Below are 14,517 nucleotides of genomic sequence, written 5' to 3'. Positions count from 1 at the left end.
AGCATGTTTTTTCCCCCATTATAACTTAAGAAAATAAGTATGTAGTTCTGATTCTTTTTTCTGGTTTGATTTAAAGAAGAGATGGACTGGGGAGTAGCTCAGTGGCATAGTGCTTGCCTAGCATATGCAAGACCTGGGTTCTATCCTCTGGATAGCAAAAAATAAAAATAAAATAATGAAAGAAACACTAGTTGTGCAAACAGACATTGGGAAAACAGGATTGCTTTATAAATGGTATATACCTACCTACAAGTTCTATTCCAGCCCAAACTGGTAAGTACAGGAAAAGTAACAGTAACATTATAATTTCTTTATTTTTTCCGAATAGCCATTTCTCCCTTAATAACAATGCACATTTTGTTTTATACATAGCCAAGTAAAGACAATATAAATTAATAAATTTTATCTACTTATTTTAAGACAAAGTTATATTGACAATGGTACCTTCACTCCACAGGTGTGGTGAAAGTTTCATAATTTTGTGAACATTTGCTATATTCTTGTTTCACTGCCATTATTTATTTAAAGATTGAATGCTGATTCCAATTCCAGTGATTTTGTAACCATGGAATTAAAGATTATAGAGGGAGTTCATATTTTCTCCCAAAGGAATATAGATTCCTAGAACAATCCAAGAGATCATCTAGTTGTCAACTTAGGCATGAAGACACAGAGGCTCAGAGACTGGAAGAGATTTGCAATCAAGCAGCTCAATGGTACCAGAGTGGATATTGTTTGAACCTGAGTCTTCTGACCCTGTTTAGTGTCACACTGTGGTGTGAAGATCCTGACTGAGCTTTTAATCATTTATTGTAGGTGACAGACCATCCTGGAAAAGAAGAATTTTGTTCTCCTCCCTATACTCACTACGAAGTCCCTCCGACTTTCTATCGGTCAGCCATGCTTCTGAAGCCCCAGTTGGGACTGGGTGCCATGTCCCGCCTACCCTCTGCAAAGAGCAGGATTCTGATAGCGAGTCAGAGGTCTTCAGCAAGTGCCATCCACCCACCGGGACCCATAACAACAGCTGCCAGTCTCTACAGTTCTGATCCTTCAGGTAACGGTCCAACAGTCGCTGCCTTTTCTTAAAAAATGCGGTAACCTTTGAAAATGGGAATGCCTCCCATCCCATAATCTTCATCCATTTGTTAGGAGATGCAGACATTTGTTAAAACTCATCTGTCGGCAGCTGCTGTCCTCTCTGTCACCTTTACAATGCCAGTCCTTACCACCATCTCCTGGCTTCCTATAGTTTCTCCCTTCTCTAAAACACCCTGTCGACCAGGGTTCAGAGGCTGCTTCTGCCAAGGGCCAGGTGGTAAATATTTTACCTTTAGGGTCAAACCCCCATGTCATAACTACTTAGAGCTGCCATTATAGCCTGAAGGCAGTCCCAGGCCATATGTGAGTGAGCAGGTGCAGTGTCACTTACAAACAAGGTGTGGGCTGGATTGCCCGTCCTCAGTTGGCTTTAGTTTGTTGGAGAGATCTTCCTAGGGTGCAACACTGGCCACGTCACCCTTCCACCCATTCACAGTCTTGAAAGCCCCACATTTGCTTGCAGAGAAAGCCTGTTGCCTTCCCAGCCCTCAGCTCCTGTACTACAGCAGTGGCCAGTGGCCAGGTCTCCTCTATGCTCTCTGTACTCCTTTGCTGTCCTCTGCTCCTGTGATTTCCTCTAGGATTTATATATTATTCTGTTATATAAATAATACATTCCGTTTGTCAAAAAGTTTGGATATGGACAAATATGACAAACATAGACCAATATGACCAAATTCTAATATAGACAAATAGGAAGAAAAACATTCTGCTTACATTATTAGAACCTGGCTAGTGTTGATATCATGGAATATTTTCTTATATCTTATTGTATATTAGACATGATGTTATAGTATGTTGTATATTATACTATATGGTGTGTAAATTTGACAAGTGTTATGAAATCATGGAAGAAAATGTTTTGAGAAATTGTAACCAGAAGACTCCTGTGGTAAGACGCAGGTGCTTCATGGTAGCCTCTTGGAGGAAGGAGGAAGGGGGTTGGCTGGGAGGAAAATAAAATTTATTTAATCATTTTCCAACTACCAATGGGGTTCTGCTTATTTTACACTACTAGAAATAATGCTAAAACTTGTATTTTTGTATATAATTATTTCTCTTCATTTATGTTGTTTTCATAGTACAAATGAGCTGTTCCTTATTGGATAAAAGTACATCTGAACATTCTTTTAAGACCAACTAATTTTCTAGAAAACTTGCAACAATTGTTTTCATGCTAGTGCTTTTTCAGAGTGCTGTTTTCTTGCCATATCCTTGCCAGCATTGAGCATTATCATTATTATTATTGTTTCACTTTTTTTTTGAGAAGAAAGTTTTCTTCATTTGCCATTGTATCACTTTATATATCATCCATCATTTATTCAGGAAATTACTGACTGTCTTAATGCTTTTTTTAAAGTTCTGTATTATCTTTATTGATTCATGGTCTTTATTAGTGGATTATAGCTATACATAATGGCAGGGTTCACGATGACATTTTCATAATTGGATATAACATAATTTTCTCCATTTCAATCCCCAGTGCTGTCCCCTTTCCTTACTTCCTCCTTCCTCTGAGCCCTGTCCTCTATTCTATTGGTCTTCCTTCTATTAATTAATTAATTAATTTTTAAATTGATTTAAGGAAAATAAATGACAGCACAATGCATTACAATTCTTATTACACATAGACAGCACAATTTTTCACATCTCTGGTTGTATATAAAGTATGTTGACACCATTTATTTTTTTAATTGGTACATTATAGTTATACATAAAAGTGGAATTCACTATGATATATTCCCTATGTTTGCATAACTTAATTTGGTCAGTTTCATTTCACGGTTTCTCCCCTTTTCCACCCCTCTTTAATCCCTTTCTTCTACAGTTCTCTCTTCTATTTTCATGAGATTTCCCCTTTTTAAAATTTCTCATTTCTCTTTATTTTCTGTGCATGAGAGAAAACATTTGACCCTTGACTTTCTGAGTCTGGCTTATTTCACTTAGTTTGATGTTCTCCAGTTCCATCCCTTTACGAGCAAATGACATAATTTTATTCTTCTTTATGGCTGAGTATTCCAAGGATTGGGAGAGCTGGGCCATATGGGGATTCCATCCTAGTCTTTTGAGGACTCTACACACTGCCTTCCAAAGTGGTTGTCCTAGTTTGCAGTCCCACCAACAGTGCATAGTATACCTTTTCCCCTACTTATTCTCCTGCATTTGTCATTATTTGTGTTTTTGATGGTTGCCATTCTACCTGGAGGGAGATGAAATCTCAGTATAGTTTTGATTTGCATTTCCCTAATTGCTAAGGATGTTGAAAATGTTTTCATATATTTGTTGGCCATTTGCATTTCTTCTTTTGAGAAATGTCTGTTTAGTTCATTTTCCAATTTATTGATATGGTTACTTGTGTGGATTTCTTTCTCTCTCTTTTTTTTTTGGTGTTAAGTTTTTAAGTTCTGTATGTTTTCTGGATATTAATCTCCTGTTGAAAGAGTAGCTGGCAAAGATTTTGTCCTATTCTGTAACCTCTTTCTTCACTTTTAAATGTTTCTTTTTCTATGCAGAAGCTTTTTAATTTGATGCCATCCCATTTAATGATTTTGGCTTTTATTTCTTGAGCTTTAGGAATCTTATTAAGGAAGTGGTACCTATTCCAGTATGTTGAAATATTGACTCTCTATTTTCTTCTAGCAGTTGCAGTGTTTCTGGTCTGTTTCCTAGGTCTTTCATCCACTTTGAGTTGAATTTTGTGCAGGGTAAGAGATTGAAATCCAGTTCCATTCTTCTGTATTGGATAGCCAGTTTTCCCAGCACCATTTATTAAAAATGCTATCTTTTCTCCAGTGTATATTTTTGGCACATTGGTCAAGAATCAGATGACTATATCTATATCTACATCCGTCTCTAGTATTCTAGTCTATTCCATTGGTCTTCATGTCCATTTTTACGTCAACATCATGCTGAGTTTGTTACTGTATAACCTTGTAGTATAGTTTAATATCAGGTGTTGTTACCAGCATTATTCTTATTGATCTGGACTGCTTTGGTTGTGCTGGGTCTTTTATTCTTTCATATGAGTTTTAGGAGTGTGTTTCTAGTGTGAAGAATGTCCTTTGGAGGGGATCACATTGAATCTGTATATTGCTTTTGGTAATATGCTATTTTGACAATATTAATTCTGCCTGTCCAAGAGCATGGTAGCCCTTTCCATTTTCTAAGTTCTTCTTCAATTTTTTTTTCTTTAGTGTTTTATAATTTTCACTGTAGAGGTCTTTTACCTCCTTAGTTAGATTTAATAAGTCTTTTATTTTTTTAAGCAACTGTGAATAAAATTGTCTTCCTTATTTCTTTCTCAGAAAATTCATTATTGTAGTATAGGAAAGACTGATTTTTGTATGTTGGTCTTGAATTTGCTACTTGGCTGAATTTGCTTATCAGTTCTAGAAGTCTTCTGGTGGAAATTTTTGGGTCTTCTAAGTATAGGATCATGTCATCAACAAATATAGGTAACTTGACATATTTTCCTATTTACATCCCTTTAATTTCCTTCTCTTGCTTGATTGCTCTGTCTAGAGTTTCAACAACTATATTTTTAATATTTATTTATTTATTTATATTTTTATTTTAATATTTTTGGGAGTATCAGAGATTGAACCTGGGGTAATTAAGCCACATCCTGAGTCCATTTATTATTTTTTATTTTGAGACAGGGTCTTGCTAAATTGCTTAGAGCCTTTCGAAATTTCTGAGTCTGGCTTTGACTTGTGATCTTCCTGCCTCAGCTTCCCAAGCCACCAGGATTACAGGTGTGCACCACTGTTCCTGGCAAGAACTATCTTGAATAGGGTAGTGACAGTGGGCATTCTTCTCTTGTTCCTATTTTAGAGGAAATTATTTAAGTTTTTCTCCATTCAGTATGATGTTCACTTTAGGTTTATAGTTTATGATTACTGCTTGATATTAAGGTTAAGTTCCTTCTATCCTTAGTTTTTCTAGTGTATTTAACATAAATTGGTACTGGATTTTGTTGAAGACTTTTTCTGCATCTTTTGAGATGACCATGTGATTTTGGTCCTTATTTCTATTTATGTGATGAATTACATTGATTTACGTATGTCGAACCAACTTTGTATCCTTGAAATGAGACCAACTTGGTCATGCTATACACCCTTCTTAATGTGTTTTAAAGTACAGATTTCTAACATTTTATTGAGAATTTTTGTGTTTATGTTCATCAGGGTTAATATTCTGTAGTTTTCTTTCATTGATGTGTCTTTTTCTGGTTTTGGTATTAGGGTTCTGGCTTCAAAGAATGAATTTAGCAATGTTCCCTCCCTTCCCATCTCATGGAATAATTGGAGGAGGGTTGGCATTAGTTCTTTAAAAGGCTGTTAGAAGTAGGCTAAGAATCCATTTGGTTCTGGACTTTTCTTTGTTAGGAGGCTTTTTATTCCTTCTTCAATCTTGTTGTCTGATACTGGTACATTTATGTTTTTTATAACCTTCTGATTCAATTTGGGTTGGGTAGGTTATATACAGAGAGAAATTTGTAAATATCTTCTAGATTTTCTAGTCTAATGGAGTATAAATTTTCAGAATAGTTTCTAATGTTCCTCTGGATTTCAGAATTGTCTGTCGTAATATCTTCTTTTTCACTCTGATCTTCTCTCTCTATCTCTTTTGGTTAGTTTGGATAAGAGTTTATAAATCTTATTCATCTTTTCAAAAAACCAACTCTTTATGAATTGACCCTTTATATTTTTTTTATTCTCAATTATATTTATATTTTTTTCCTGTTTTCTACTGACTTGGGAATGGGTTAGTTCTTGTTTCTCCAGGGTCTTGAGAAATAACATTAGATTATTTATTTTGGATCTTTCTTCTTTTTTTTAATGTAGGTACTCAATGCTAAAAGCTTTTGACTTACACCTGGATTCATAATGTTCAGAGTTTTTTTTTTTTGATATTTTGTATCTATTCTCCTTCGTGTCCAAAAATTTTTATTTCTTCCCTGATTCCTTCTGTGACTCATTCCTTGTTCAAAGTGTATTTATTATTCAATATCCATGTGTTAGAATTAGTTTTGTTTTTATCTTGTCATTGATATCTAAATTTCAAGATTCTATTTGTTATCTTGATTTTTTTTGTATTTGCTAAACTTGCTTTGTGTCCTAAAATATGGTGTATTTTGAAGAAGATTCCATGTGTAACTGAGAAGAAACTTAATTCAGTTTTTGATGGATGAAATATTCTTTACATGTCTAGTAAGTCTATTTGATTGATTGATAGTATTATATCACTTTTTACATTATCATTTACTCAAGTAATCACTGAGAGTCTTAATTTTTTACAAGAATTTCTATTAAAATCACACAAACTTGCCATGGTTCCATGATTTGTGGACGTTGTATGGGCTTTCCTGTTGCAGGGTGGTATGACTCAATTATGTGATTCAGTTACTCACGTGGCAGTGGTTCCTGAGGAACTGTCAGCACCTAGTCCAGGTGTGAGGACAAATAATGTATAAAATAGACAAAAATCTTGCCCAAGTAGAGTTTAAATTTTAGAATGGAGGGGGCAGGCTTTTAAAAATTTAATAAATTAGATGGCTGATTGGGAGATAGAAATAGTATCACATAAAGTGAAACATTAAAGACAGGGAATAGAAGGTTTGGAATGAGAAGAGATATTGCAATTTTGAATAGAGTGGTTGGAAAAGACCTTCCTGAGAAGGTGAACTTTAAATCAATCCCCAGAGTAAGAGAGACCCCCGTGGATGTCAGGGGTACTGCGTTCCAGGCAGAGGGAGGAGCGAGAGCAAAAGCCCTAGTGGGGTAAGAACGGCAAGAAAGTGGAGCAGAGTGAGTAGAGAGGTGAGGGGCAGGAGATGAGAATAGAGGGGATTGGTTTGGGGAATGTGGGATGTACAGGGCCCAGTGCCATTGTAGGGATTTGCCTCTTAACTCTTAGAATAAACCCGCAGAGGCTTCGAGCTGGGCTGGCATGACCAGACTTTAGTTAAGCAGGATCTCTCTTCTTGAAAGCCGACTGACTATCAGGGCACAAAGGCTGAAGCAAGGAGAATGGTCAGGAGGCAATGTGGTGATCCAGGTGAGAGAGGGCAGGACCTTGAACCATCCTGCCATGAGAGAGAGTAAAAAAAAAAAAAATGGAGTTTCTCGCTGACTAGATATGGGCCATGAGAGAAAAGGAGCAATGTAGGGTGACAACGGGGTTTTACATCTGAGCCACTAGAAGAATGCAGTGCCACATAGAGAGACGGAAGTTTAGAAGGACAGGCAGCAGCCAAGTTAGGACATGTGAAAGTGGAAATGCCTCTGGTCATCATATAGGAGAAAGTACTGCATCTCTGGGACTGGAGCTGAGAAGTCAGGATCTGGCTAGAGATTTAATAGTGCTAGTGGTCAGCAGGTAGTTGGCATTTACAACCATGATGGTCCTCTTCACTGGCCGGCCGCTGCACTTCCATCATTAACCTATAGATATGATGTGAACTTGAATTATGTGCCTCTGAAATAGTATGACGTAACACATGTTAATAGTTCTATTTTCTACACAAAATGTGGAAAAACTTCAGATCCCTAAAAATAAACTTAGTTGGGATTCATTTTGCAATAGTCAAGGATTTAAGAATAGACCACTGGCATAAAAATACCACTAGCCAGTAGAAGCAGACAGATGGAGTTCTCTGAGGCTGGCTTATTTGTATTCACACATTTATGGTCAGGGTGACACTCCAAAGTTCAGTTCGGTTCTGGAGATACACATGTGAGGGGCTCTCTTCTCCCTACTCCTTCAGGCTCCCAACTCTTTTTAGGGCTTCTGTGTGTCTTAATTCAGAGAACAGTGTGTGTCCCTATGAGTAATCATTGGAGATTAAGAAAATCTAACATGAGGACATGGAAAATGTCGGATCCCTTCTTAGTGCTATTGGGAGGACCACCTGGCAGAGCTCTGGAATAGACTATGCGAGGTTCCTACACCAGGGATTAAGGGGCTGCAGGGGGCAGTGGTGCAGCTCCCATTGTTCCCCTCCAGTGGAGCCGTCCTTGGCTTTTGCTTGGTTGGCTCACTTGCCTGACCCCAGACAGCACGCCTTCCCCTTTCTTGGGAAACTTTGCTGGAATTCCCCAAGCATTTATCACTTGCTTTAGTAGTAGCTTGACTCACTCCTTCCTTCCTTCCTTCCTTTTTTCCTTCCTTCCTTCCTTCCCTCCTTCCTTCCTTCCTTCCTTCCTTCCTTCCTTCCTTCCTTCCTTCCTTCCTTCCTTCCTTCCTTCCTTTCTTCTCCTGGAGAAATCCTTTCGTTTTCTTAGTGTTTTCTTTTGTGATATTCTTCAAACTTTGTTTTTTTTCTTTTTAATTTCACAGTAGACTTAGATGTTCCATGTTCCATGCAATGCAGAACCAAAGTCCTTATCCACCTAAAAACTGTTAATAGTTCTCCTTAACTTGAAAGCTAAGAGCATTTAACTTCCCAACTATTTTTACTTACCTAACTTATTGCAAATATTTATGCATTTTGCTATAGAATAATGAATATAGTTCAGGGGCACTGTTGAAGGACTGTGCTACCCAGGTAGTTCCTACCATAAGTTAGGTATTATTTTTATTTTTGCATTATGGATGAAGAAAATAAAATTTAAGCTAATTACCTTGTTCTTCTTCTTGCAATGTGTCAGTCATACTGTCAAGATTAGAAATCAAAATTCTATCTCAGCATTTTTGTTCTTAACCCCAACACTAGACAATATCCATCAACTGGCTGTGGTAGAATCTTATTGTCCTGCAATATCTTTATTTTATTTAAATTTTTTTTAGTTGTTGATAGACCTTTATTTTATTTATTTACATGTGGTGCTGAGATTTTGAACCCAGTGCTTCACACATGCTAGGCAAGCACTCTACCACTGAGCCACAACTTCAGCTGTGTGTGTGTGTGTGTGTGTGTGTGTGTATTTATTTTTTTATTTAGTGGTGCTGAGGACTGAACCCAGGGCCTTGTGCATGCAAGTCAGGCACTCTACCAATTGCGCTATATCCCTAGCCCCTGTATCTTTATTTTATAAGGCCAACTTTTATAGATTTTCTATGCTGCAGAATTATGGCTCATGAGCTGCAAACTTGATTTTAAAAATAAATTTTATTATATACCTGCATCTATTTTTTTATACTGGCTGCTGCCACAGTTGAGTTATTCTTATGGAAACAGGATTTTGCCTCGGAGCCTAAAATATTTACTGTCTGGACCTCTAAGAAAAAGTAGGTTGATCTTGCCTTTGGGTATTGTCAGTTCGCCATTTAGAGTGGCATCATTTAGGTGAAAAGGTAATGACAAACTTTGAAATTCTTTGATCAACGAAAGTTTAGGTATGGAAGACAAGAGGAATTTGGATGTCACCCATACTTGGAGCACGATCAATCTGTTTCAAAGAACTTTCCCTCCATCCCTTTCTCCCTTCCCTTTCTCTCCTTCCCTCTCTCTTTCTTTTGAATTTAGCTGTTCCAACACAGGATACAGGACTGTACTGGTGTCAGGGAGGCCTCCAGGGCATTGTGCACATGGTAGGTCTTTAGAAAGTCTGAGGTTACACACCTCTGGAAAAGTGGCAGGACATGTGCTGGGTGACTCTCAGTCGTCACAGGAAACATCAGGTAGACAAGCTGAGTCCTGTGGTTGAGATGCTGTTTTGGTCATCTTTTAACCAGCACAACTGTAGAGGAGGAATCGTTTATTTGTGGGCTTATAGTTTTAGGGGTCTCAGTCCATAGAAGGCTGGCTCCATTCCTCAGGGCTTGAAGTAAAGTAGAACACCGTGGTGTAAGAATGTGGCAGAAGGAACCAGAAAGAGAGATCTCCACTTACCAAATACAAATAGAGACCATAAAGCCACGCCCCAATGCCCCACCTCTTCCAGCCACACCCCACCTGCCTTTAATTACCATTCAATTTATCCAATCAGAGGATTAATCCACTGATTAGGTTAAGACTCTCATAACCCAATCATTTCTCCTCTAAACCTTTTGCATTGTTACATGTGAGCTTTTGGGGGACTCTTTATATTCAAACCACCACAGATTCTCAGCAAAAAATCTAATGGAAAAGCATTGGGGTGGTCTCTAGGACTCTTCTCCTACCTCTTTTCAAGACCCCTAGTTTTCTTAGTAAGATAATTTTAGGATGGTAGAATGAAGAAGTTTTAGCCATTTTCTTTTCTAAGAAATCCCCTCCAAAACAACAACAACAACAAGAAAAGAAAATAATGTAAATGTCATCTTCAATAAACCAAGAAATATCTGTGTTTTAGTCAAATTTCTCCATAGGAACAGAAACAAAGGACTATTATATGAGAAGATTTATTAGGAGATTGATTAGTCAGAGGCTTGACAGTCCCACAGTGGCCACCTGCACGCTGTAGAGCCAGGGAAACTGGTTGCTGCTCAGTCCAAGAAGCTGGAAACTCAGAATAAGAGGGACCAATGATGGAGCCCCAGACTGACACGGAAGGCCCTGGAATTCCCTTTAGAGCTACTGGTGCAAGTCCATACTCAAAGGCTGAAGAATCTCGAGTCTGATGTCAATGAGCAACAATATAATAATAAGAATAATAACAACAACAACAACAACAACAAACACCTGCTTAGGAGTCAAGTGTGCACAGGCACAAAATTCCCTCTTCTGCCTTCACATTGCATCCAGGTCTCCAGCCTTCTGGATGGTGCCACCAGGTTCAAGACTGGTCTTCCCCAGTCAGTTTGCTGACCCATGTGCCAATTTTCCATGGAAGTACACACCTAGAATGCTTTTGAGATTTTATAGGTCTCCCTTGATATAGTCAACAACCAAAATTAACTTTACAATCTGTATGTCCAAACTACTATAATTAATGAAGGGCAGTCAAACGCAGAGGAAGAGTTCAGCTTCAGGTCTCAGGACAGGTGATAGAGGAGCCCACAGAGCAGGGCACTTACCTGAGGGATAGGACCCAGGTGTCCTGTGGTGGAACAGTGGGCAGGATGGATGGGCAGGAGGTAAGAGTGGCCATGGTCCACAGGACAGCAGGAGGACAGGGTTGCATGAGAGCACATACATCTTTATAATAAGGTCAGGTGTCAAGAGACCCTAAAATACACAGCCCTACAGCTGCCAATTTCATATATCTGCCGAGAAACACAGCTTGAAGAAAGAGCCTGTGCCTCACACACACAACCTCAGGGAGTTGAAGCCTCTTGTGGAGCAGTGAGTGTTCCTGCTGGCTAAGGACCCTGCCTGGTCCTCTTCTCAATTAATGGCTCGCAAATAGCTAAACAGGAAGATGAGTGGGAATCAAGTCCTCACCTCCTTGCATCCCATTCTCTGCTCACCTATACACTCCATCAGGCCCCACCTTCAGGGGCCTGATCTTCTAGGAAACACCAAAAATATCTTTATTTTTATTTTCACTCTCTCTATTGCATTCTCTCATGATCTTAACATTTTAACCTTGAGTTTTACTTGTTATGATTCAAGTGAGGTACAGAGGCTGGATCTCTCTCTTAATCATCCCTTGGGACCTGGATGGGATAGTCTCAATACAGACATTGGGGGCTCATTCCCAGGTACCATGAGAATAAGACATTCCAATCTACACCTGCTTCTTACAATGCACCCTAAAAATGTCATTTCCCTTTTCTCCTCTCCTTTCTCATGCCCTACTTTTTTTGAGTCCCTCTCTTAATCATGATTTAAAAATACCTCCCAGGATGCTTCCAATTTTCCCTGACACCCACACTGGCTGTGGCCATTGGGATCTTCTCAGCTCTCCCTCCCCCATCACCAGCCTCAACAGAGTAAGCATGAGACACAAAGTCACCACCAGACCTCCCACTGTGGTTCCACCATGTCCTGTGTTCCCACAGGGGAAGGATGGTGAGTCTGTAGACTTTCTGCCTTATGTCTAGGAAATCTTGGAGGATGTGCCATGTTTTTTGAATTCTCAGTTATCTTCTTATAAGATGATGTCTTCCTCTCTAGGTATTTGCATGAGAAGTGCGTTTCAGGCAGAGGGAACAACACACCCAAAACCTTGGGGGTGGCAATGCGCTTGGCTTGATCAGAGAAGAGGAAAAAAGCTAACTACAGCTAGAGAGGAACATGGTAGGGGAGAAAGTAGGGAGATGGATGATGGAGAGATTAAGGACCAGGTAAGGAGTTTAAGTGTGAAAGTTTTAAACATGATCTGATGTATGTATGTATGTATGTATGCATCTATTACCAAGATCAACCTTGGTAGTCTGTGTAGAAGAGGTAAAAGTAGAAGCAGGGAGATCAAGTAGGAGCTGTCAAAATTGTGCAGATGAGGGATACTGACAGCTAGTAGGATAGAAAGAGAAAGGCATGGAATTACTGGGACATATTTTGTAGGTAGGATTCCATAGTATTGGCATTGAGAGTGGGTGATGGGTAAGGAGAGGACTCAGTTATGACTTCTGAGGTGGATGGTGATGCCATTTATTAACAGAGGTTGACTAACGAGGGCACAGGGAAAGAGTAGACCTGGGAGGACATTTTTTAAAATTCTGCTTTGAGAATTCTAATGGTTGTCATGGAGGTAATTAAGATGAGTCTGTAGTTCTGGGAGCGGTCAGGGCTGGAGATTAAAATTTGGGGTTCATCAAATACTAACTGAAGTTGGAGAAGTACAGCTAAGAGGGGAAGGCATCCCAGAATGGGGCCCTACAACATCACAACATTTAGAGACATAACAGAGAAGACTGGGAAGCAGCAATCACTGTAAAAGGGGGAAAGCTAGAGAATGCGGTGACCTAAAAACTGTAAGAAGAAAATGCCAACAGATTCAAGAAGAGGTCAACAATTTTGAACGCCACTGATGCACTGGGTAATTTAAGGGCAAAGAAAGGATCTATGAATTAGGCAAAACGGAAGCCATTGATTATCTTCATAAGAACAATATAAATGGACAAAGCCTCATGATCCAGATAGAAGGAAATTGACACCCATGTGTATGACAACTCAAGCTTGTGCATATAAGAGACAAATAGCAAATATGGCTAGAAGAGACTTGGTCAGGGCTTCTGGAAAACACCTCTTAATTTGGGATGATTGAATCAATGTGCAGAATTTCCTTGAAAGCTGCCTCTGTATTGACTGTGACTCAAACATAAGCAGCGCTGTCAGCTGTACCCAAGTGTGTTATGAATCAGGACAAATCTATTAAATTTCCAGGTAATTGACACATTCAGCTAATTGCTGTCAATGTGAAATATATTTTCTGCAGTTATTTTCCTGGTCTGTTTGCTCAGCTTTTAGAAAATTAAAAGAGCCAGAAAAGGAGAGCTTAGATAAGCAAAGAAAATGAAAATGGCCCAAGCAAAGGAACAATGCATCTGAAAGGCTTACCATCACAGCATTTCAGAAGATAAACAGAAGTTAAGCAAACTGTGGTCCTGAGCAGGGAAAGATGCTTACTCTAAAGCCAAGAGCTGGAGGAAAAGAATCAATGTGAATCACCTTAGTGAAAGGAATGGTTTGTTTTAAGGATAAATTTGTATACAGAATTACTTCTGACAAATTAAGTATAATGATGATGAAGATGATGATTCACTATCATTATGCAGAATGATGATCATATAAAACCATATTTTTATGTCATTTGCAAACAACCCTATGAGATATGTTTTTGTTGTTTGCTTTCTGTTCAATTAATAAGGAACTTGTTTTAGGAGTAAGGCTCAGATCACAAATCTTGTGATTCAGGGAAGTAGTACTCAAACTGAGATCTGTGTGGTTGTTAATTTAGGTTATTAATTATCAGGATGATAGCACTGTCATTCAACTGCTACTAGAGGGCTCAATTTGCTCTTTCCTTGGAGCAGATAGGTACAATATATTATTGGCAAGATGCAAGTTAAGGCTAAACCTAGACAAATGTGTACCTTTGTACCCACAATCAAAACACAGATTGGTTTCCAAATCCACCAAATTTCCCTGCTACAGGCAAATACCAATCTGCTTTCTGTAGTAATGTATTATATTTATTTTTTTCTTGACCATCATATACATGCAATCACACAGGATATACTATTCTTGTGTCTGGTGTCTATCACTCAGCATGTTTTTGAGATCCACTCATTTTGTTATGTGTATCTATAGTTTGTTCCTTTTTTTTTTTTTTGCTGAGTATTGTATCTTAGAGTTGTTTTCAGTGTCTGGCTATAACAAATGAAAGTACTACAAGTATTCATGTACATGTCTTTTCATTAACATGTGGTTTCATTTCTTTTGAGCAAATACATGGGAGTGCAATTGCTAGGCTATACAGCAAGTGTATGTTGATTTTATATTAAATTTCCAAGCTATTTTCCAAAATGTTTTTTTTAATCTTGTATTCCCATTAGCAATTTATGAGAGTTCTAGTTGCTTTATATCGTCACCAGTATCTGATA

At 38.4% G+C, this 14,517-nt stretch overlaps 1 protein-coding gene across 14 annotated transcripts in view; it reads left to right on the top strand.

Annotated features, from left to right (window-relative positions):
- Positions 1–14,517, top strand: part of Mtus2 (microtubule associated scaffold protein 2) — a 620,658-nt gene that overhangs the window by 250,656 nt on the left and 355,485 nt on the right. For all 14 annotated transcript variants that reach the window (XM_078016171.1, XM_078016162.1, XM_078016169.1 and 11 more), the window contains one exon: positions 817–1,057. In XM_078016171.1, the coding sequence (XP_077872297.1) occupies positions 817–1,057 (241 nt within the window). The remainder of the gene's footprint in view (positions 1–816; positions 1,058–14,517) is intronic.

Source organism: Ictidomys tridecemlineatus, chromosome 6 (genome assembly GCF_052094955.1).
Source record: "Ictidomys tridecemlineatus isolate mIctTri1 chromosome 6, mIctTri1.hap1, whole genome shotgun sequence".
NCBI classification, from domain to species: Eukaryota; Metazoa; Chordata; class Mammalia; order Rodentia; family Sciuridae; genus Ictidomys; species Ictidomys tridecemlineatus.
This window is presented reverse-complemented; position numbering and strand designations above follow the sequence as displayed.